The 25,374-nt window shown below is 39.7% G+C and overlaps 1 protein-coding gene across 2 annotated transcripts in view; it reads left to right on the top strand.

The window, feature by feature from the left end:
- Positions 1–25,374, top strand: part of LOC139687978 (lateral signaling target protein 2 homolog) — a 70,779-nt gene that overhangs the window by 32,447 nt on the left and 12,958 nt on the right. For both annotated transcript variants that reach the window (XM_071585362.1, XM_071585361.1), the window contains exons 2-6: positions 19,483–19,629; positions 20,016–20,147; positions 21,258–21,586; positions 22,656–22,827; positions 22,919–24,378. In XM_071585362.1, coding sequence (XP_071441463.1) covers positions 19,483–19,629; positions 20,016–20,147; positions 21,258–21,586; positions 22,656–22,827; positions 22,919–24,378 — 2,240 coding nt within the window. The remainder of the gene's footprint in view (positions 1–19,482; positions 19,630–20,015; positions 20,148–21,257; positions 21,587–22,655; positions 22,828–22,918; positions 24,379–25,374) is intronic.

Raw genomic sequence — 25,374 nt, 5'->3', positions numbered from 1 at the left:
CTGGTATAATTTATTGACTTCCGATTTCCTTCCATACGTGTGGAAAGTAGGCCTTCCTCGTTGTCTTGTCTATATTTTGAAACAATTGGTTTCGATTCTACTAGAGATCGCGTTTGAATTCAAAACCGAAAATATATGAAGTAAAACTAATCAATCGATGGGTTCATTTTAAATAGTTTGTGTTGACACGCTACACATTTTATTTCCGATTCTCTCATGGTTGGAATCAAATTTCATTTCGAAGAGAATTTCGTTTTGACCGCTCTTTTACTATGCATCATCCGTTCCGATGAACTCAAGGTTATTCGGAACTTTGTTTGTTAGTTGAATGAAAAATTAAAACAGGACGGTTGAAAGAATCAATGTTATTTGAAAGCAGGTCTTTGCATATTTGTCACGTCTCAGAACATTCAAGGTTATTCGGCAGCTCAGAATCCGAAGCCCAGTATAAGGATGGGAGTGGAAGGCAAGGGGGGGAGGGGACGACGAGAATCCCGATGCCAGCAGTAGCCTGTTTCCAACGGAAGACGCCAAAAAGTCCTCAATTTAACCTTCCGTCCAGTGAATGGAGAACTGTGTGCACTTGAAGAGCTCCATACATGGCATTCATCGGTGAAGGGATCGGAATGCAACCGAAAAATAATATCTGAGATTTGAAACGGCTCCCACGCCTCGTTTCCAACCTATTTTGAAAACTGCAAAAAGTCGAGCATTTCCTAGCCTGCATACTTCAGTTGTATTCCCGCCACGAGGTCACGTCAAAGTCATCAGCTGAATGGAGAGTAGTTATGGTCATTAAATTTCTATGAATCAAACCCTTTCTATGAATGCATTCAGATGTGTGGAATTTAGTTTAAATGACTAAAATAAGTTTCATCTCTTTCAAGTCTTTCGCAATTAAAGCAGGTTCTTTATAATGCGTCCGTAAGGGCGCTGGAATCGGGAATTTCTAGAAGCTCTTGATGTGGTAAAATACCGTATTACCTTGAAGCTGACTCGAGGTTTGTAAATCATGTGTCGATGTCGTTCAACAGACTTCCTTAATGGTGGAATTGAAGAAATATAGCGGGATATATTTTTTCGTGCTAATGCTTGATTGGAGTTTTTATCAGGTGATCAGATTGTTACTGTTTTCTTTGCTATTTTTGCCTAGTTCATGGAAAACTTTTGTTTACTCCATGTCTTGGTGATTATTTTTTATTTTTTCACTTGCTGTTAGCATATATGCAAGCACTACGCATGGATTTATCCATCATCCCCGCGGAGCTCTGCAAAATATTAGACGGGAGTCAGGTTTTTGTTGATGTTGACAACCACTTTAACATTTTTAATCCCCGATAGATGTTATCTCGAAACGTTATTACTGGTTTAGTTACGGAATATATTGCTCATTAAACTGGAGCAGTAAATATTCATGATTGCGGCAATGGATTGGTTTCAAGTAATGTTAGTTGTATTATTCATTCAGAGAATGTTCGCCTACCGCTTCCTATTTTTTTTTTGCTTTGCCTGCTTGCTCTAGATGGACGTTAGGAAAATATTTCGCTCGTAGGTTTCCGATCGTCTAATGGCATGAATTTTACTTTGTAATAGCCCATCCGTCTCTAAATTGGAGCAACACCTTTCGGTAACTTACTAGATTGATTGAAAAAATAAATGTCAGCGTTTTTTCTGTCTCAGTGATCATTGCAATTGTCAAAACAGTTCGATGCTGTGACGAATAAATATTTTCTGTAGCCAGTAGGATAGCATTTTTCCATTCATTTCTTCCTATTAATTTTTCATTTTTCCTTCATTCATTTTTTCCTATTACTGGAGTAATCAACCCAAAGGTCTCTTTGACTATTGCCAACTCTCCGAAAATGATCAAGCCGTCCTCGAGACGGCTTGCGGGGTATTGTGTTGATGTAGATGAAATGATAAGAGGTCTGCCATTAGGTAAGCATGCCAATACTTTTGCACGACGTCCCTCAAATTACATATGCAAAGCTTAAACCCCGATAGAGCGGAGGTCATAGAAGCCCGCAATCAAATTCAGCTGCATGGTCGTATTAGTTAAGAAATTATTCCAAAATATACCCGCTATGTGCCAGAATAACAGAGCTCCTCGTCTGCGGCTCTCAAGACGACTTGGAAAAAAAGAGGATTTTTTTTTCTTCGCGAAGTTCGCGCGCAATGGCCCGTAGCGCTTGTTTTGACAAGATCGTGTCGGCCCCAGTGAATTACTCTCATCCCTATTTCTATTTTTGATGCTTTCCTCCGTTCGCCAAGGCTTCACATCGGGGTTAGATCTAGATATGAGGAATTCAAGGAAGGAGCAGTTAACTCGGAAAAGAGTTGTTGTTCCACCGATGTAAAATCGCGTGGTTTACTTAATACATTAGTTATGGTATTGGGCGTGATCGGTGGAAAGTTTGTAAGTATAGGGCTAACTTTTTGTTTCATTTATGTCTCAGAATTAATGGTGCACTTATAATATTGGTGTTTTTGAACGGGCAGGTATTTGAATAAAGAGTTCATGAATGCCTTTTTAAAATCATAAAATGTTTAATAGATTTATTTGAACCGATCAGTCGTTAGTAATGTCGTTGTAACTGTGTTCATCATTAGAAATCTTATTTTCAGTGTCTGTTTCATTGGTTAGTATAAAATAAAATCAGGGCAATATTCTTATAGTTAGAGCCGCCCGGGCTAGTCATCGTCCTTCCGCCAACCCAATGGTGGCAGATTATGGTATTTTCCGGATGTGAGTGCTGTGTTAATTCGAGTGATTCAAACCGTGAGACACGTAAAATAAATCTAATTTCAGTCGTGCCAGGGCCACCAGAGGTGTCTAGAAAGCAACTGATGTATGTTTAATTCTGGTAAAACATTACATAGCGAATACATTGTGCGTTGAAATTAGGATTAAACTGATTATTTTTCATCATTTCTCTGTACTTATACTTATTTTGAAGCGTTAAACTGGGTTAGTTCTTAGAGATTTGTATTATTGAATAATAACTTAAGGGATAGTTTAATACCGTGACGGTCTGCTCTAATATTTTCTTGTCCCGAAGAGTGTCCACGTAATGATGCGTGTAATGGACTACATTAGTCCATAAAATCACAATCATATGTGTGCTTCACCCGCCGCAGAGGGAAACCGAAATGCTTTTGCAGAATGATTCACGTCCTTCGAACGACCTCATCTTAAGGTTTCACTTGAGTTTCTTGGTCGTTGGTCACGTAATAAACATTTTTGAGATAAAAGGTGTACCGATATGCAAGTGTTTTGTGTATGAAGGTGCTCGGAAGTTAATGCCGAAGAAGTTCCTTGTCCTGGCTGAGCTCCTTGTTGTTTGGACTCGGGTAATAAACTCGAATGACGACATTTATTACCTCTGAAATCACGCTGTTGGTACACATAGTGTTATCACGTTTCAGGCAAGTGCCTGGGGTTTGCAAACGTTGGTGATTTTCCCCGTATCGTCTTGTTACCTGCAGTGTTCGCCTGTTGAAACCGATATGAATACGAAAACTGTACCTCCCATCTGCTCACGTGATGAGAAACACTGGCCATGTCGCAGCCAATAAAATGTATGCTAACCTACTTCTCTGTCATCACTCGTACGTCATCACTCTGAATTTGAGAATCTGATTATTACATCACGATCAATCGCCTTGGGCCATCTAATAGGTGTTGACTTGCTTGCATTTTGGCTAGCTTTTATTTTACATGTTCTATTGTTGTTCCATTTCAATCTTATGAAGCACATCAACACTTATATCATAAGCGCCTTTGTGTCATTTATCTCCAATGCCTACAAGAAACAGTTTTAAATAAAATGCGTGGATATGCTGCTAGCACTAACATCATGTCGAATTAATAATCATAAACACCTTGGCTCTGAAAGGGCGCATCTTAATGAACTCTTTTATGTTTGAAAAATACAAAAAGATGACGTATCATATCTTAAGAGTAGTCGCGTCTGAACGTGACAGTCTTAACGCCGCAAGAAACTTCAATCATATTCCATAATTTTATGTCTTTTACGGACAATTTTTGTGCGTTATGAATTATCTAAAATGATTTTGAGTCAGCTCAAACGGAGATATTTCAATTTTTTACTTCGGATGCGTTGCTGCGATCCTTTTATTCCGCTGACTATGTTTGCAATTTTTCGCGTGGTAACTTGTCACGAGTGGAAAATGCAGCGCCGATGACGATTAATTCAACTTGTTGATTTTTGTTTCTGTGTTCTAGAGTTAATTTGGGGTCTTATTTGCAATTACTAAGTAAACCAAAGTTGTAATGGGATCAAAATTGAAAAAAAATACTTCATCGACTGTAATCTTATTTCATATTTTACAAACACGTGTTCGGTGAGTATGTGGCCCTGGGATGAACTGAATGAAAAGTAAAATAATTTGGGATTAAAAAGTATTTTTTAAATATGACGAAAAAAATAATATGAGGAGACGTTAGCGGTACTGCGTGAATTTGCCAGCTATTTTTTTTAGCATCCTAATTTTTTTAAATAAATAAATGCATTAGCTTTATTTTATAACGCCTTAGCATATAGAAATTATATCAAATTACCGCCTTGGTAGAGATCACGATGGATATTCATTTGTGATCGTCGTGATATAATACACGCAAAGGTGTAACTTAGCTTCAGCTCCACCCGTGGTATACCTGTATAGCTACAAATTTAAGCTTTCATATTATATTTTATTTTCAAATGATCAAACAGCACATGATACACATGTAAATAGCATGATGAGGAAAAATCAAGCTACTTATCCGTTTTACTCAGCATCCGAATCGTAAGTACCTGTTCAAATGAACGTTTTATTACTCAGAGAGTGCTCATGGTAAAATCGACAGCTTAAAGGATTACATCCAAAAAATAGCTCGGGAGACTTAATTTATCGTCCCAGGCTATAAACCGCACTTCAAGCGAATGCTGTATTGAAATTTTCAGAATACCTGGAATAAGAAATCATGAAGTCAAAGTCGCCTACGAGTGAAAATGGCTTGAGAGGAAACGCGTGGAGAACAAAGCGAAGATTTGGAATTGAGCAACGTGCGGGTGGTGATACGAAATAAATATCAAAGCGATGGAGAGTTTCCACAAATCTCTTAAATCAGGCCGTCGTAATATAACAGTGATGGTTTGACGAATCGGCCGTTGCATGATCACGTGATTCATGGAACGGGAGCGGGGAGGCTGCTCCGCCGTATGTGCGCTCTTCTGCACTTCCTCCAAGAGTTGCTTGCCGGTGGCGCTTTCCCTGAAGCTCACGTTTTTCTTGCGTTAACGGTTTCGTGGAAGTTACAGTTTCCGTTATGTCCCATTGTTCCCCTTCATTCTCCGACTGCCCCTCCGGACGGTTGGGAACTGCGAAACTGAAGCGGTGAGATACGCATATCACGTCCATCTCAAAAGACGCCCTGTTAAGTATAGCGAACTGTTAGCGAATTATCCCACGCCAACATCCCGTAATAGACCGCAGATAAGATGCTACGCCTTTTCCCGTGGGGATCGGGTCGGTACAGTAGCTTGTTTAAACCGGCTTTCCACCATGATGACCCGGGTTCGAATTGATATCGACGACATTACCCCGCGATCTGCCAAAGAGGTGTGTGGCAGGTATTCGAATCCTGGCGGTGTCTGAATTTCTCAGTACTGTCCCGATCCCAAGTTTTAGGGGTCGTGCAGAGAGCACTTAAAAGGGGAGTTCCCCATCCGTCATGAGGAAGGCTGAATCGAGAACTCCTTTGTTGAGAGTGGCCAAATGAAAACGCCGGGTTTCTTTTTACCCTTCTTCCCTCGTTCCCTGAACATCCTGCCTCCACCAAATTACCCAACCGTCCCTAATGGCGCAAAAGACCTCAACTGTCGGTCGTCTCCACCCAGCCTGATAAGTACTGCTGCCTTTTCCCGTTTCCCGCGAGTTTTTGATCGTGAGATAGTCGTCATGAATCAAATCGGTTTCATTCGACTCTCTCTGTCGAAACTCCTTGGTCAATAATGTTGTGAGCATGTACTCTTACTTGCGCCCGAAACCTGTTTATTTTCTCCGCGTAAATATTTTTTACATATTTCGGATCGAAAACACCTTATCATCCTCCAAGTTCTAATCTAACTAATCTTTTCCCATCCCGCTGTTGCTCCTGAACTAACGAATCCATGATGCCGGGACGAGTGCATATGATGGGCCGGGGTTGCCCAACCGTTAATGGAGGAAGACTACTCGAGTTTATTTTAAACGAACAGTTTTATTTAATTCATCGGATTTTCCGAAGCCACAAAGTGAAATCCATTTGTTATAGCAACGCAAAAGTTTACTTCTTGAAGCTTAAACATCGATTATTTCGTTACATTTGAGTAACTTAAGTCATATATAGGGTAAAAATGTCTTTGTATCCATGTCCACTCTTAATTATCAGATGCCGAGGACAGTTTTTAGTTCAAACTCGATTATGTACGAGGGTCATCCGGAAAGTAGTACCCGTTCGTGCCGCATGAAGTGCTGACGACGCGAGTAGCCGCTGGACGAGGTCAGATAGCTTCAGTGGCTTGTCTGCCTTCTCTGAGCCAAGTTGCGTGACGCTAGCATTGCCTGTGTTGTTTCTGTGATTGTTTACAATGTTTAAAAAAATTGAGAACGCCGCCAGTTGTGAAGTGAGGGCAGTGATTAAATTCCTCAATGCAAGAAACGTTCGCCCATGTGATATTCATCGCCAATTAAAGGAGGTGTATGGAGACAATGTAATGGACGAGTCGTCTGTTCGGCGGTGGTGTCGCAACTTCAACATGGGGAGGGGGAACACACACGACGATGAGCGTTCGGAGAGACCGTCTGTCATTACAGACCAACTGGTGAGCTCAGTTGACGAATTCGTGAGGAACGATCGGCGCGTCACAATTGATGACATCTGTGAGCATTTTCCCAATGTTTCTCGGACAATTGTTCATGAAATTGTTAAACACCATCTGCATTATGCAAAAATTTGTGCAAGATGGGTCCCTCGCGTATCTCAATGAGCTGGCGGCGAAGGACTATGCAGCAGGAATACAGAAACTTGTCACACGTTATGACAAATGCCTTAATTTGCTTGGAGATTATGTTGAGAAGTAGTTTAAAGTATCCTCTTTCAAATAAAATTTTTTATGTTTGTTAATATTTACTTTTGTGTCTTTATTTCACGAACGGGTACTACTTTCCGGATGACCCTCGTAATAAAACTCATTTGATGATGACACTGTTTTTTTAATCAGGTTTTTTTAAATGAAAATATGTGAGTGGAAATTAATGGAGTCTTGTTTATTTAATTAGTTCTAAATCGATTTTTCTGTTTTTAATCCGTTTTAGGGAGATTTAATTAAAAGGCTCAGTAATTTTATCAATTTTTTTTGACGCGATGTTTCCAATATTCTTTCTTTTTTGTTTCTAATATTCCCTTTTCAAATATACCGTTTTCCCGTGGTTTATTTGCTTTTTATTTTGTCACTTCATGGGATGAAGGACGCCTTTAGATAAGCAAGTAGAAAATGGTTGTTTGTCCCCTCGCCTTCGGGTGTACGAATACTTGGCGTTGTAAAATTCACTGATAAGTTCGTGACTGGGTGAGATTCGATAGTAACAGAGAAACAGATTGGCTTAAAATTGCCGTTAACACTTGTGGTGTTCATTTTTAATTTCTCATTGCGGAGTTAAGACAAAATATTTTCAATTTACCCGTGTTTCTCTCTAATATGGCCTAGTGTTGTCCCCTTCGATGGCACCCACGTCTTCACAATGAAATTGAAGATGCGCGGCAGGGGGTGTATCCACACCAGGCATGTACAGCACACGAGCAAAGTCACGCAGCATGCATGAGACACAACTATGGAGAAATATTTCGACCTGTAGCTGTACTTGTAACCTCTTATCGGACTCAAGAGGAATGCACACTCTAGCACCGCCATTTCTGGTAAAATCGTACAACCAGAGTGATATGTTTGAGGGTAGTAATTTATTAATTAAATTGATGGAATTGTCAAATAGCCATCAGAATAATTGAAAGGCTGATAGGCATCACAAAAATCCTATGTAAACGTAGTATGAGTTAGATGGAAGAAGGGACTTCCACAGTCTCAATCTCGCCTGAGTAAATCCGAATTATTGGTATTACTATTATTATTATAGTGAAAAGGGGTATTAGCGAGCGATCGAATTAGGCTGCATGTTTATAGACTATGGTTTAAATCTCGCCGTGGGCCTGTAGGGAAGTCGAAATTGGAACAGGAGCTTTCCGTAATCCTTCGTTAACACGTTTGTATGTTCAATGGAAAGGGTCAGAGAAGTGTTACTCGGTCAAACTTTCTGATACAAGGCTTGCGCGTAGAGGGTTCTTAATTTGCGCTCATTCTCTCTGTGCGATTTATTGTGCTTCTTGAGTGCAGAAATTACTCGGTTGAGAATGTAGAATTATACCAAGATCCAAGAAGATTTTATTATGCTGAAAAAAATTAAATATTTTTTTCAACGTTCACTTTTTGACCCTGATATTTTTATGTCAAAGCTTAGGCTAGTTTATGCTGAAAGTTTTGTATTAACGCTTCCCTCGAGGAAGGAATGCACCCTACACCCAAATCGTTCATCCCGAAGATATTCCCACCCTTGGAGAGACGGACAGAAGTTCCAACGATCCGTGCATATCTGTGCCGCTCAATGAAATCATGCGAGTCTGTGTTTTCTGGGCGGGTCACATTGATTTTTCATTGGCGTGAAAAAATGAACCTCTTATTAGTTCGACCTTGGTCCCTGCCGCTCTCCACTTGGCCTCGTCTTCCCACACTGCACTAAATTTCGTCATAAGCAATAGTTTTATTTAAATGTTTAAATTATTAGGCATTTAAAATGTATCAGATCATCAGACAAATTATTTCTTACAAATTAAAGTAGGAGTAATGTTACGTGGAAACTTTTAGTAAGAGCCGATGGCAGAGGAAATTAATTAAGCTATCGAATGGAGCAAAGATTAAGTGTTCTTTAGTGCGGTATTTTAAAGAATGCATTTTTGCATGTATACGCAATAATCGTTTAGAAATATGACTGTTGCCGTTTGCGGTTCCAGTCATTTTCGGGTGTCTATTCTTCTTTTTAGTAAATTGTCTCTTCAGCGGGCTTGTCAGTTTTCCAGAGCGAAGAAGACTACCGTTGAAATAGATCGCTCCCGCCTGTGCATTCCGAAAACGCATTTTACTCCCGAATTCGGCCGAAGCGATGCGTTGCTAGGGAAGACTTTTCGTCGATATTCTCTCCGGGGTATTCCTAAGCAACACCATGGAATACAAGTAGTTATTTGGCCCTTATGTTACCCCGTGCAATTTTTGAAATGCAGAGCGATTTTCGATCCAGAACACTGTTGGATCTCGGCTGGCTTGTTTGTTCGCATAAAGGAGCTCCTCACTAAATGGCAGACGTGACACGCAGCATTCCGCGCTAGGACTTTGAACGTAAACCGGTTTTCCCGCTCGCGTTAAGGAAGTGAGGTGAAATTCCTTCGGTCTGCGTAAATGCATTTTTGGCTCATCCCGTACGACGTTAGAATTTTTCCTGCTCTTCCAAGAAAGGCTCATTCGCGATGTCGAGACGTGATCTTGTTTGAGACGGAATTGGTTTGTCCGAAGATGGAAATCCGAACGAGACCAGTGGTCCCTGGATTTTGCACGGCCACTATATTAAGAAACTATCCTTAAGTTTAAGATATGACTACCTTTTTTATGGATCGTATTTCGGCTTTATCTGGAATATCATGTCACTCTATCAATATTCTCATCAAAATGTTGACACTGAGCATGTTAGAATTTTCCTGCAAAGTTAATTAACTTACGAGTGGGTCGGAATAAATGGGATGAACTCCTTAGCACGTTTGGAATTATAGTCCTACCGGTTCTCTTCAATTGATCACAAGAATTGAGGTATTTTTATTAGTACTGGTCAACCAGTCGGAAGTAAGGTTTTTATGTGCGCTGGAAGCACTCTTACACTTCCAAGTCCGGCTTTAAACAACGCTACACACCCTAAAATCCAGCTCTACATTATCCTCTTTTACAGCTCAAATTACTTAATACCTCCCTTAATTTCGTGGAAAATGTCTATTCCGTTCTTTCTCCCCTTTTATTATAGGTTTGCAACATTCCATTCTAAAGATATTTATCCTCCTAAGACTTTTCCTGCCTTCTTCGAATTTCCTCCGACAACCCTCTCGTTTCTCCGACTGTGTTTATCGTTCCCCTGTTTGTTTTCCTTTACACTCATTTTATTTTTCCATTCTTCTCCCCACGCACTTCTCGAAAGCATGAGATCCTTGCATGTATTCCAGCATGAACACCCAAGTTTCGTTGCCGTACAAAACCACACCCCAAAGCAAAGCGTTCTCCAATTTTTTTTACGTTTTTATTGTACTTGTCATCAACTTCTCTTTGTAAAATCTTCTTCTGAAACGCTATTCTTCTTTGAATGCCCTTAATACTGTTCCCATTTTCATCAAATCATCATCATGGGGTCGGAGCATTGGTTTGTAGTCCTCCAAGCTATCTACTTACGTGACCTTATTTTCATCCCTTCATTATTTATTGAACTGGTATCACCAACAAGGTCAGTCTCAAAATTAGTGACTTATTTTTTCCCGGATAGAAGGACGGACGGGCGGCGGTTTTTCTTGCTGAATACGAGAGACGGGAGTCTCAGGAAAGGCTGGGGGTCGGTGGCAGTTGGCTTCCAACCTTTGCGGAGTGCGGATCGTTCGTTTGCGAAACGTCCATAATGTGAACTCGTTACGCTCCGTCATGAACCGGCTATTGGAACAGCGCTACGCCATCAACTTTTGCGTGAAACTGGGCAAAACCGGGAAAGAGGCTCGTGGCATGCTCAATGCAACTATGGCGATAACGTCATGGGTAGATTGAGTGTTTTTGGGTCGCACAAGTTGTTTTGAGAGGGTAGAGAAGCTGTTGAAGACGCCGAACGTTTATGACGCCCTTAGATCTCAAAAAGTGACGAAAATCTTGCAAGAGTGAAGGCTTTGTTGGACATGAATCGCTGATTAAGTGTTCGCATGGTTTCTGATGAGCTTGGCAGTCCTGAAGATGATGTGCATCGACTTGTGACCGAAAACATGGAAATGAGAAAGGTGTGTACCAAGTTGGTGCCGCGAGTGCTCTCGGAGGAACAAAAGGAAACTCGCGCGCGGATCTGACAAGAGCTTCTCGACCATTAGAGTGAGGATCCAAATTTTTTAGGCAATGCCCCGGCAGACTTCTTCCTCTTCCCCGCCTCAAATCCGTGCTGAAAGGGCGTCACCAAGGTTCGATAGAAGCGTTACAACAGGCCGAGATGAGGGAGCTTTATAGCATTCCGGGCGCCACCTTCCAAAAGGCGAGGCGTGGAAAACCCGCTGTCAGTGGTGTGTGGACGCACGCTTAATGGGTGCTACTTCGAAGACGAGGGAATGTATCAATTCGGGCAATAATTTTTTTTTTAATCGACTCAGTCCTACTACTTTTGGGACAGACCTTGTACTGCTCATTCATCCTTTTCAATTCATGCACACATGAGCCATCCTTACATTCTACGTACATACATGGTCCTCGTTAAACCTCTAGAGACGCGCCGTAAGTTTCCCTATTCTTCTTGTGTCTTCGATAGCCATCCATCCTCGCCAACTCTTCGATGCTTTTCTTCATTTGTTACTCTGTTTATTTTAGTTTCGCCATTGCTCCACTTCTAAATCGTTCCCAATCTTCCATTGTCCGCTGATCCTATCGCTCACGACTCTCAGCCATAGAGGAGTGAACTTCATGTATGATTAAATGAACATATAGTATTCAAGAGTGACGTGATGGAGCAGCGCGGCGTCAATTTAATTTCCAATTGTTTTCCCTTGCAAACACAATGTGCGTTTCAACGCCTTGGCATCATTACAAACCTCCCCCCCTGCCTCGCACGAGCACACACACACGTGCGGCATAAACATTCTTCTTGCACGACTGATGATGAAGCATAAACGTTTAAGAAATGTGAGTCCTGTTTTTTAAGAATATTCAAGTGGTCGGTATCATCTTCGTGTCATCAATTTTCCGCGTATCAGTTGTTGTGAAAAGCTTTCGTTTGTCTACAGAACTACTATTTCGTATTACCAATTGTTACTTTTCATCACAAGCCTTCTTCGACATCGTCACCTTTCTGCTTACTACATCGTACTAGGTTTGTATAAAAAGTATCGGTTACAATTTTTTACTGGCACGTGCGTGAATTCAGACCGTCGCGTCGGTTGAGTGTGCGCATGATCGCAGATCGTATTGATAAGATGACAGTGAACATCATTATCGCTGAAAATTTGGCGATGCGAAATATCTGCGCTGAACTCGTGCCGAAGATCTTGACGGGCGACCAAGAGTAGAGTCGATTGGTAACCTACTACCCGACGAAAAACGGTATCGCGGCGATTGTTGTATGCCCCTTTCTCCTTTCATCCTCAGTGATCTTGCTGCTTCGCTAGCAAAATTCCTCGTTTACCCCATTCGTTCTAGTATATCTTCCCCTAGTCCTATTTCAAGATTATCTTTCATGCTTCGACTTCAGACCTTTGCCTTGTTTTTGTTCTTGCTTATCACGAGTTTTGACACCCCCCCCCCTTAGTCAGCTTCTATTGGCTGTATCTCTGTCTTCGTCAGGTCGCTATTATTCTCTGGTACCTAGTACAGCTATGTCGTCCGCAAAGAAAATATGCTTATTCCATCTCGGTGTATTCGTGCGCCAATACCTTTACCTCGATCTCTTTCACTGCCTTCTCAATGTGCGCATTCAGTATCAAGGGTAGTGATGAGTAACCCTGCCTAACTCATTCATTTTAGCTTCTTTTTGCTCTCACCCAATCGAGTTACTACCGTCTAGTCTATTTGCGGAGCGTGCATGATTTTCGTGTCCTTGGGTTCATTCAACTTTCTTTGGGATACGGAAAATTTTATCCCCGTCAATTTTCCCGAAAGCCTTCTCCAGATATTTTCTTCTCAAACGCTTCCTAAATAAGTGAAGAGTTCCACCTACTCTAGTGTAAGACCCCCCTACCTTAATACTCAACCTTCAAATTTCTTGAGAACCCCATTAGTTTCTTTATCTTATGATTGAGTTTCATTTAATGCCTCTTTACCGCTGGTTCTGTAATGAGCTCAGCAATGATTGCAACCCCGTGCGCAAATTGAACTGATTTAATCAATTCCCCGCATGTTTTATTCCTGCTCCAGCCCTCCCCATGCCTTGTTTACAATTTCTTTCGCGAGTGTATGAAAAACACGGGGTGATAATAGGCAAACTTACTCTCCTGGCTAACACTACCCATCTCGACTCTCCACCCGCTACCCTCACTTGTGCAGTTAGATACATGAAAGTGTAGGTTTCTGATTAGTTCCCAAATACTCCTGTCTAACCCAATTTTCTGCAATACGCACATAAATCAGTCGCAATGCACTCTGCAGACCGCCTTCTCGATATTTACGGAGCAAAGAATAAATTCTTAAGAGTTATGTGTGTTTCTTTATATCGATGATTTCTGTACTGCACTGTCTTTGCAAATACCCCTCCCTTTTGTAATCCCAATCAGTTTGGGGTTATATTGCAACCGAAGGCCACAAGCGGTTGTTCAAGTTCAAGACGCCTCACATAAGTGCCTTGTGTTCCTCTTTTAAATTTTGGCCGCGATGTACGAACTGTTTTATTAAATTCTTATGAAGGTTTTCATGTATAATTTTTCCTTTTCAACACGTTTTTTATCGATGAAGACTCTACCAGAAGAACAATGATTATTTCTCGCGAGTGGTCATCTGATATACAGGGTGCGGCGCTTAAATTCGGACAAGCACGCGTCTTCTCGAACGAGATTTCCCCGCCATTTTAGCGAAACCTTCCCCAGACTTCTCCGAAGGATTATACTTAGCCATAATATCGTAGACAGTTGTTCTGGGGTACCAGAAGAATGGAACTATTTCACTGGGCGAACGCTGTAGATAATAGCGGCTCTTCGACTTTACTCCTCACTTGTGTGTAACATATCGGCCATTTTGAGTTTGACTCTTTACTAGATGCCTAAACCTATCAAAAACGCCAATCGCGACCTCCAGTGGAACTACGATACGGCGAGAAATTCAAATTGAAATTTGTCCGGATTTAAGCGCCACACCCTGTATTTTGTAAACAGCTGTTTTTTTTTAAATGCGGCTTTCCCAATTCTAATCCATTTTGAGCGCGTTTCAACAGCCGTGTCCTCGCAACCCTTTCACCAAAGGCGTTCTTCAAGAAACTATTCACCTTGTTTCGTTTAATTTTTTCCTAAGGGTCTCAATTTTTTTCGGGTGACGTTGTGCATGATATTTATTGGTATGGTTCCCATGAAAATTGCTCAAATAAGATGTAGAGACACAGCAAGTTTACACTGCAGCTCATTGTGATCGAGCCAGCTAATTGAAGATTGCCGCAGAAGCGGTTTTTTTATAAATTATGTAAGAAACTCTTAAATGTATTTGCACAATAAATGACATAATTACTTTCCACGAATTATTATTTTGTGAATTTGTGAACCAAACAGCAATTTAATTCCTATTGTTAAACATCATATTCATTGTTTTAAAACCGATGAACCGGAAGTTTCCTATTACGCAACCGCCTTTGTATTATCTGGTGGCTTATGCGAGAGTCGTCCCTCTATCTTCAACCGAACAACTTCTCAGCGTTTTGAGGGTTCCATGTTGATTTTCCTCAACTTCCATCCGCTCCACCGCTTGGAAAGAAAAGTACAAACACGCTTTATATTTGCATAGTTGGAAGCCCTGCGCGGACACTCCGTTTTTCTCTGCCGCCTCACTGGCCTCGCGTCTTAAGACTTCTTTGTCTGGTGGCATCCCACAATCGTAACGTGTTTCGATTTTATTTCTTCCACTCCTTCGTATTTTTTGAACGCTTACTCTATGTACTTTGTCCTTGCGAGTCATCTACCATAATCAATGGACTCTCTTTGTTTATTAACCTATCGAGGAATTCTGCCCCCCCCCCTCATGTTCTTAATTTGTTGCCAAAGTTTAACGCACAAAAATTAATTCCTGGAGGAGAGGACATGTCCAGCATTGCAGAGTTGCTATCATTAAAAATGTGTTAATGATTTCCCGCTTTCCTGGTATTACCTGCATACGTAACACAACAGGTTGATTAATTAATAAGTTAATCTGTGGTTTTCACGCTTCTATTCTTTTGCTCAAACTTTTCATAAGTTTAACAACTTACATCCCTCTAGTGTTTTGCGATACTTAATTTACTAGAAGAAACTAAAAGATTCTTCGGTAGCTAGTGAAAAGTTGATCAAGATATGTTTTTCAAAGTATTCATTTATTTCGTTTTGCATATTTTCGTTTTCTTGTTAGTCTACTAATCGTTTACGTTGTAAATCACTGGATGAAATTCAGCATCTAACGTTCTTTGATTGGTATCAGCTTTTCAAGAATGAAATAACAAATAGCCTGGAATGATTGAATGGTGTTTATTTTGACGTGCCAACCTTTGATATTTACAATTATTATTGCGGTAGCAAAAATGGTGAAAGAATCAGTGGAACCTTGTGCTCAAGGATTTCGGATTTGTTCTTACTGTCGAGGAAACACTTCATTCGATGAACGCCTAAGTCTGCTTGCGCCAAGAGTGATGTTATCTAAGTAATGCGTAATACATTATGCGCATCAGTATAGCTATCGAATGTAGTTGTGAGAATCATAGTTATGGGTGGGGTCTATGAGTGGCATAGAGGACGTCCAATCCAAACGAAACTTTTCTTCTTCCCTACGCTGTTTTGACGGCAACAGCCAATCGACTGATGTTTTCGATGAGGCTGGCGCCACACCCCATTTTTCCTCGAAGCCACTCTGGGTCGGGACTACCCCAATGGTCTAATGCCTTCCCCCCCCTCCCCCCACCCTTTTCGTCTAGTTAATGACGTGGAAAAATAGGGCAAGCCACTTTGGTTGCTCACCCCCGTCCTCTCCACGTTAGCAGAACACTCTCGACTGCTTGATGTGGGATTACTGCACGAAACCGCTTCCACGTAGTTTAGCTCCCTCTTGCACCACCCTTATTCCCCCATCTCGGGAAATTATGTGAAGTCGCCATGCATTAAAGTCGGGAGGTTTTGACAGCGGTGATGAAACCTCGAGTCCCGAAACTCATGTTCGCCGAAGCAGCTGCTTTTTTTCTTGAAATTTAAAATGTTGGGCATCCTTGGTGTATTTTTCTCATTCTGTGATCGTCATTGTTTCACTTCTCGGACATTAACTACCAATGAGTGAAGTCATCCGCAGTCACGCCCTAACTTCTAGTGCAGAATCGACAATGCATCGGCGCATTGCTGGCTACCCGGAAACGTTTTAACTCTTCGAACGTCTTTGATTCGTTTGGCAATATACACGAGACGTGCATAACATGTTATTTCGTTGAGATGTTGTCAAGATGTCATCTTTGTGACGTACGTTGCACCAATCAGATATCATTTAATTCATTAGTTGCGACTGATTTCTAGTTTTAAAAAATATGTATATTAGCGGATGACTCCCTTAAAGTTACTGTTGCGGCATCCCTCGAAGTTTCTTAGAATTTGATTTGTACTCCGTTGGTCGTTGGTGGTGTATCAGCCTCTCCCGTTGACTTGGTTTTGATGCATTTTTGCTTACTCTTCTAGGGAAAGGGATCAGTCGGTCAGCGGACCCAGAGTTCAGGAGTTAACAAGAAAATATTGTATATTTTTAATTTATAATCAAGCTGGACAACTGAGTGAGCATCACTTTCTAGGACGGGACGAACCTTGGATAAAATACCTAATAAACCTCAACCCGTTGGGTTTCCACCCGCCCTCCTCTCCTGTTTAATGTGATTTTTGGAAAAATTCATACCAAATTTTATGGTATTGTTAAGAAAAATGTATGTTTTTCGCGATAGATTTCAGAACGTTCCTCTCGTGATCATTGTTTATCCGTCGCACTCTTGCATTAATTTAACACCATCCGAGGATCGGAGTCAGAAACATGATTCATTGTGACTAACGTTCCTCGGCTGCTGACCTTATTGTCTTAATTTGAGCGTAAGCGATGACCCTCTGGAAGATGAAGGAAGTGAAAGTGAAAACTCGACGTTGCGTCACGACGAGAAAGAGCCTTGTGTTTTTCTTAGCTTCCGACCCTTGTGAGTTTTTTATCTCAGCGTGCGCATTTAGTTTGATGGTAAAAAGGTGCCTCTTTATTAAATCCCGCCTTGTTAAGCTTATTTCGGAGATTTTAAACCGAATGTATGCCTGGATATGATTTTAGGTTAACGCGAATTTCGCTCCGCCTTGTTTGTACAACATTAGCGTCGTCGTCCACGGCAGTGATTCCCAACGACGATTCACAGTGATGTTTCCACAAATACTGGGAAAATGTGATGCGACTCCTCCAAACACCGTTTTTACTGGAAAACTGCTCACAATAAGTAAGAACGCGTCATAAATTAAAACGGCTGTTCTCGAAAAACGAAACATTTTTTAGGAATACAACATTAATAGTCAGGCAACTACCCAAGCCACGAGTATAATTCTCTGATGCTTAAACTTCATTCTATTCGTGTAGTTATCATATTAAAAACGGCAACTTCTTTTTAAAACACATATATGTACAACAATAGCCAATTGCTGATAAGCAGATAAGATATACTGCATACAAATTTTCAGCATTCATTTCATTACTTTCTCCCGGAAAAAATTCCATGACTTCCGCCAAACCTGTTTTTGCACTGATTGCAACAGTCATTTACGAAATTTCCGAAATCTTTTTGCGGTCTCCTTCCACTCTTTCCTATTAAGAGCATTCTGAAAGTAACAATAATGGCACGTTCAATTTCACTGGAGGTTTTTCGTCCGCCTTAATTATTTCGCATTTATTTATGGCGCATGCTTAATAACAACGATCCGCACCTGGCCACGGCACGTTTTAATGGTGCCCTGCGTTTCATTATTTAAGTGGCGTCATTTAGTACGCATTATTATTGAATGCTGATGGGAAAGAGTACGTGAATTATCATTATAACCAGGATTCATGGCTATTTTTCCTGTGCAGATTGAAATTAGATCTATCGTTGCCGGCCAGCATAGTGGGATTATTTTGGTACCGACCAATAAAATGTTGAGGGAAATATGAAATATTTTACGTAATCGGAAATAATTATCCACCCGCTTTCAACTCCGCATTGGTTCATGAAGAGTTTCTCCGCACTGAATTGCGTTTTTCCCCGGTCTGTGATGGGTTTCTTCGACGTTGATTATTTCGTATTTCATAAAGGCTCTGCCGACCTTCCTTTAGAAGGTGTTTATCTACTTTTCATCATAATCGCTAAAGGCGGGTAAGTAAGTGGCCGTAGTCAAGGTGATAGGGTTTTAGGAGGAGGGGAATGAAACTTGTTATGCGACTAACAACACACGCGAACCCTGTCACGGAAGTATGATAGAACACTATAAAGTGTTAAAATTTCCCTACCGACACGTAATAGTCTTTGAACTAATGGAAATTTTTGATCACGTATTTCCATGTATTTCCAATAGTTGAACAAAAGCAAATATAGTTCAAAAGAGCGATCATATTTTATAAATCGTTTTGTGACAATATCTTCTAGAATGAAAATTATACAATTGTATGATAGTCACTAAATAATAAATTAAATCAGTGAAATTGGCATAAATGTTCATAATAAAAATTATTTTACATATGTTGGCTCTGATTTATGTTATCTCACATATTTCCTGTGCGGCTATGGGAAAAAGTTATTCCATACAAAAACATATTTGGGATTATAGTAATGTTAAGGGATCTAATTTTATTGAGACCACATTTATGATTTTCAAAATTTTAATTTGATTAGTATATTATATCTAATAATATAGGATAGTATTGCATAGTATTTTATGTAGTCATTGTATGGGTTGCATACAAAAACCCTTGGTGAAGACACTTTTATTTAATAAAATTAAAATGCCTCTTTGTATCACATAGAATCATTTATTACTGTACATTTTGGAGTGATGGGATTGTCATGGAAGGAATGTATACAATGGCTTACATGGGAGTAAGGAGCTATGGAGGGGGAAACAATCAAGTGGCCAGTGAAAGGTGGGCAGGAGAAAGGAGAAAATTTTGTAACTTTTGGGTTGAACCCAGAGACACAATAAAATGGATTCAAATTTTTGGGTGTACCTTGACATGGCCAAAAAATGTAAATCTTTGTCTTATCTTTTATATACTCTGAATTAGTACCCTTACAAATGTATATATATACATTCTAGCTCCCTATCTTAATTAAAACCAATGATAACTGGATTTTTTTGATAAAAATACACATTGTTTCATCGATAGCTAAGCAAATTTATTTTTATTTCATTAACAGAAAGATGACCCCTCACTACTGGCTCAATTCTTCTTTGCGGATGAAGCACTCCTTTTTGTGGCATCAGAACTGGACAGTTTTGATGGGCGTAAAGATCCTGAACGATGCACCATGCTTGTTAATCACCTAAGGCTCTGCCAAGATAGGGTAATGATGGTTTTTATTTATCATTAGTACACTGTTAAAATATTTCATCTATATTTGTAAATGTCTGTTGGCATATTAGCATATTTATATATAATTATATATACATATACATATATATGTATATGTATATATATATATATATGTATATATATATATGTATATGTATATATATATATATATATATATATATATATATATGTATATGTATATGTATATGTATATGTATATATATATATGACTTTGACATTTAGGTACTCATGCTTTGCAATTTAAAATGTTTGTGTGCTTTAAAATTACCTGAAATTTAGGTCACATTCATTCATACCTTGTCTAAGTTTTCTTTTATGAAATGCAGGTTGATATCCCTGTCTCATTTTCCGTTCTAGGTTCTCACCATTTGCAATCGAATAATGGATGAAATAATCCCTGGAGAAAGAGCAAATCGAGATTTCAGGGTTAAGTTCCCTGATGATGTGATGCAAGAAAATCTTGCAGGCCAACTATGGTTTGGAGCTGAGGTACATTACCATTATTGCATTGCTCAAATATAATATTTCATGAAAGACAGTATAATCGGTAGTATACAGTCAATGGTTATACAGTATTGATATAATTTAGTACCTCTGGTTTTTCTTGGTCTGCTATCCTCAGTAGCTCTTAGCAATCATCCAAGTCCAGGTTTGAACTCTGTCTTTGACAATTTTAAGTGTGTGCTGACTCAGTGTGTCCATATAATTAGTCTTAGCATGAGGGTAAACCCATTGCATGTGTCATTTTTTTCTTGTTCTCCTCGCCTCATGTCACACCTACCCCTGATTTTCCTTCACCGCTTACCTTTCCTTCACCTTTCACCATTACTTCACACTGGGATCTTATTTCTGCCCCCACTTACTCAGAGCATGACTGGAGAACCTTCTCTGATTTAGCTGATGTTTCAAAATCAATCCGATATTGATAAATAAAACAGTTTCTGGCATCACTTGGTGGAAGTTCTTCATATTGAACTTAAAATTAAACCAAGAAACCAAGAAAAGTGATCATTGTGAAATAAAACCATGCTTTTCCCCCCAATTATGGAAAGTATTTCCTTGCTCCCAGCTTTTAAGTAATTGTCAAATTACCGATTATAAATTATGCACATCAGTTATCATTTTTAAAGGTATTTATTCGGAATGGTCTATGGGGAGGGAGAGAGGGAGTTTATATGGAAGGTACTAATTCATGAAATAAGACTGGCAGTGGGGTACAAAATGGGATGGGGATAGTTCAGTGAGGCTTTCAGTATTCCCAATATATTTAACAATAGATAAATTTATTAAATTGATAAAACAAATATTTCTTCATTTTACAAAAAAATCTGGGAAACATCTTTGTCACATAAATGCATTAATATCTAAAGAAATAAAGAGTGAAATCAAGAATTGAAAAGGTATTGAACAAAATCTGATTTGTAGTCTTTGTGCATTGCAGTACATGTTCATCATTTATTACATCTATAAATAAAATCATGCTGGAAAATTATTACTATTTTATTTCAGTATTTTAATAGTGAGTTTATGTTCGGTGAACATTATATACCCTAATTCATGTTCCTATACACTGTTAATTACATTTTTTTCCTTTTATAGTGCCTTGCTGCTGGATCTAGTATATTGAACCGTGAGACGGAAAGTGCTTCTATGAGACCTCTAGCAAAAGCATTAACAAAATCTCTGCAAAACATTAGGAATCAATTAAGGGAGCAGTGTTTTAGAAGCAAGGGTAGACCACCTCCAGACTTAGCCTCTGTTGTGGAAACCCCAAGTGGAGAGCATTTGTGTGAATCATTGCGGATCTTTGATAAACTTTTTGCTGAATTTGAACTTTGTTATGTTAGTGCAATGGTACCTGTTAAAAGTGCTTCTGAATACGAGTTGCAACAGGCAGTTGTTGTGCTCTTTTCTGAAACATTGCAAAGGTGGGTATATAGCATTTTTATAATTATTTTTTATGTATATAAAGAATTCATAATGAGTTTTGTAGAAATAAGTCAATTGTTCACTTAAATATATTTTTTGGCAAAGCAGACTGTCACTTCCTTATATTTGAATATTAAATGTTGAAGTCTGAGTGTATTTCATGCTTTCCAAATATTATTGAAATATTCTGCCTCAATTATGTTGGGTGTTTTGCTCTTGGAAGTTTACTTCACATAAATCAACATGAAAGAAGGATTGCAAAAGTCAGTTATATCTTTATAAGGCTATGGGGTAAATCCTCAACAAAAATTTGTCAATCAGTTGGACATTTGTATTTCTTCTTCTTTTAAACAATGCATCTCTAAATTATGTGAACTGCCAAATATTATGTTCTGAATGAAATCAGAATGAAGTTAGATTTTTATGTGCATGGTTTTGCAACTGTGCACACTCTGCAACCAATTTCCTAGACATATGAAAGTAAAAATGAATGTGAAACATGAAATTAATTTAAAATACCAAATTAAGTGGAAAAATGTGTAAATAAAATACAGTTTTAATGCAAAGTAGAGAATGCAAATTTTGCGTTGGAAATTAATGCACTTATTAGAAATAAATCACATCATCTCGGGGTAAGATGGCCATGCAAAAACTCAATGCAGAACCTGTTGCATAAAAAAGTGTGCATTACGCCATGTGCTTTGTGAATGAAACGAGAGTAACAATGTTAAGGTAAAAACTCTTTGAAGCTAATCGCTATAAATAAAAAAAACTTGGGATAAGCAAAATCTGCCTCCTCACCTCGATTGCCATTGACCGATTCAATGAGACTGAGGGAATTTTTATCTCTGCATAAGGATTCTCAAGTAAATGATATTTCATGATGTTCTTGTTGTAACAATACTATATGTTTGATTAATTAAATAAGTGATATTTCCAGAAACCCAACCTTTTCTGTCTGTAATCATTTTCCCCATTAAAAATAGCAATGTTCGGTTATAATAGTGGTGTTCACCTATTACTTTTATCCTATGATTAATTTCATATTACTTCTTTCTTCCTCTCAAGGGCTCTGAAAATGAAGCTGCTGACTCAGGATATGGTAGATGACTATGACCCAGCACTTATGTTTACAATTCCTCGACTTGCTATAGTTAGTGGCCTGCTAATATTCGCTGATGGTCCCCTCTGCATCGACCGTCCCTTTGGAGAAATGTCTGAAATGTTCAGACCATTCAGGGTACGAACCCCATGGGACGAAAGAAAAAATAATTTTCATATTCTGCCATCAAAACTATGTAGATTGAATGTTAAAAATTTTTCCTTTCCAGAACTTGCTGCACCAAATTAGGGAACTCTTATGGACTTTGAACAAGCGAGAGCTGTACACCCTGGAAAAACTCCTGTGTTCAGCTGAAGAGCCTCCTGATTACCTTAGCCATCCCGTGGGTGCAGAATCTGGTGGTCAGAATGAAAATGGTGCCTTGGATCCATACCCTGATATGGATGACTTCATCACACAGTTCTACAATGATTATCCGAATTGCAAGCAGTTCATCTCCGATTTCTACTCTTCGTCCGGTGTGATGCCTGCTGAGGGGAAGGACGTGGTGGAGGAAGAAGAGGACACAGTGACTAATGCCACAGAAGCTTGGGCCAATGAGGAAGAAATGGATGGTTGGGATTCCCCAGTCTCGAACATGAGAGAATCTGGGGAGGAAGATGAAGAAGAGGAGGAGGAAAATGATAAGAGTGACGATGATGAGGACTTGACACCAAAGGAAGGCTTCAGTCGTCGTAAGGGGAGTGATAACTCGGTCTCCCAAATCGTCAATATTCCAGCAGCAGCGACTGCATCCACGTCATCCTCCAATTCCTTAGTCAAAGCAGTGACCGGTTACAGAATGGCAAATCAAGTTTCCATGAACGCTCTGGTTGCTGCATCTTCCAATTATAGCCTTGTGGATGCTCCTGACTCCCTTCCCGAATCTGATGCACAGGAGGATATGGTAGCTCGCCATGCGATGCACACGGTACAAGCCAGTCTTTCGAACCTCCTCCACTCAAACAATTGCTCACAAGAATCCACCACGTCATCCCAAACTCCATCTGCATCACCCTCACTCTCAGAATCAGAAGCCCCTGTGATAGCACGTGCTGAAGGACAGCCTCCTCATTCACCTCCTGACTCAGGGGTGGCAGCCAGTGATTCGGCTAGCCTTTCTGATCGTTCACCAGATGGTCCATTAGCAAGCCAGGAAGACAATAGTGGGGGCGAATGCTTGCCCTCATCTTCAACACATTATCCAGATGAGCATCCCATCTGGTCCCTTCCCATCATTCCTTGCTCATGTGATTCAACATTGCTGTCCTCAAATGCCCAAGAATTCCCATCAAGGACGTCAGAAAATCCCAGTGCTCCCTGTGAAATTATCAGCAGGTCTAATGGTGAAGTTTTAAGGAGTGGAATGGGGGAGGATGATTGTAAAAAGGGTAAAAAAAGGATAGGTTTGGTTAGTGTTACAGGTGTGGATGATAGTGTCAAATGGGTTGGAGGTCAAGTGTTGGGGGAGGGTCAGTGCTCTGTGTGTAGTGGAAGCAGTGGGTCAACCGCCCACTCAAATAGGCCACGCCCATCTGCAGAAATGACCTGGAGTCGAGCTGCCGCATCTTTTAGGAAAAAATCTCTTAGTGGGCGCAAGACACGTGGTGTTAAAGGAAGTCCTAGAATTCCTGAAAAGACGGAATCACCCATGATTTCTTCCCTAGGAAACTCTGGAAATGCTGTAAGGTATGTTACTTTCAAATTAACACGCAATTATTTAGTAACACTATATAATTAATTTCATAAGATCCATATTATGATAATAATTTGTGTACACAGCTAATATTTTCAGTGTAAAAAGAGAATTAACCTTATGTTCAGGGACACCGACAAACATTTGCAACCAAAGATTTCAGAGGAAAATTGCTGTGATTGTACAGCATCAGTCATTATTTTAAATCCTTTGCGAGTCCATCTATCTTTAACTTTCATTGTTAGGAAGAAGTTCAATTTTCGTATCACTTTTTGATTTGCTAGATCATGTGCAGCATAGAGAAGCTAGATTTGTAAAACGTTGTTATGAAAAACTTTGTATTGTATCCAAAATATTGGAGTAGCTAGGCTGGGAAACACTCACGGAGGGAAGGTTAAATTACAGATAAAATCTCTTGCATAAATTGGAATGGCGTCTCTTTAGCGATGATGTTAAAAATGTATCACCAGTCCCATCATACTGCAATAGGAGAGATCATGTAAATAAAATTAGAGAATTACGTGTAGAACAGATAGATTGAAAATGTCTCATTTTTGCCATGAATGATAAGGGATCAGAATAACATTATACGACCTCTTTAGGGAAATAGTATTTTTTGTCAGTTTTACTTACCCATTCCACTCACCCTAACGGTGGCTTGCAGGGTACCATGTATAGTAGTAAAGGCTACTACAGCTGGAGTAGTACATACTACCTTGATCAAAAAGTTCCCGGAATAACCACCGTGTGGCGCTCCCATCGTTCCGATTTGAGTTCTGTTTTTTTTGTTAAATTGGTACATCTGTTGTTGATATTCCCTTTAAATCTTAGTGTCATAACTTGACATTTGCAAAAGTTACGTAGCCAAGAGTACATCTATGTCTGTGTGTGTTGGCGATTTTTTACAATTTCAGAAATGGATTTAAATTTGCAACAACGAACTTGTATTAAATTTTGCGTAAAAAACGGATTTAGTGGCGCACGGACGT

The sequence above is a fragment of the Hetaerina americana genome, unplaced genomic scaffold (assembly GCF_022747635.1).
Source record: "Hetaerina americana unplaced genomic scaffold, ioHetAmer1.1.p SCAF_2, whole genome shotgun sequence".
NCBI classification, from domain to species: domain Eukaryota; kingdom Metazoa; phylum Arthropoda; class Insecta; order Odonata; family Calopterygidae; genus Hetaerina; species Hetaerina americana.
This window is presented reverse-complemented; position numbering and strand designations above follow the sequence as displayed.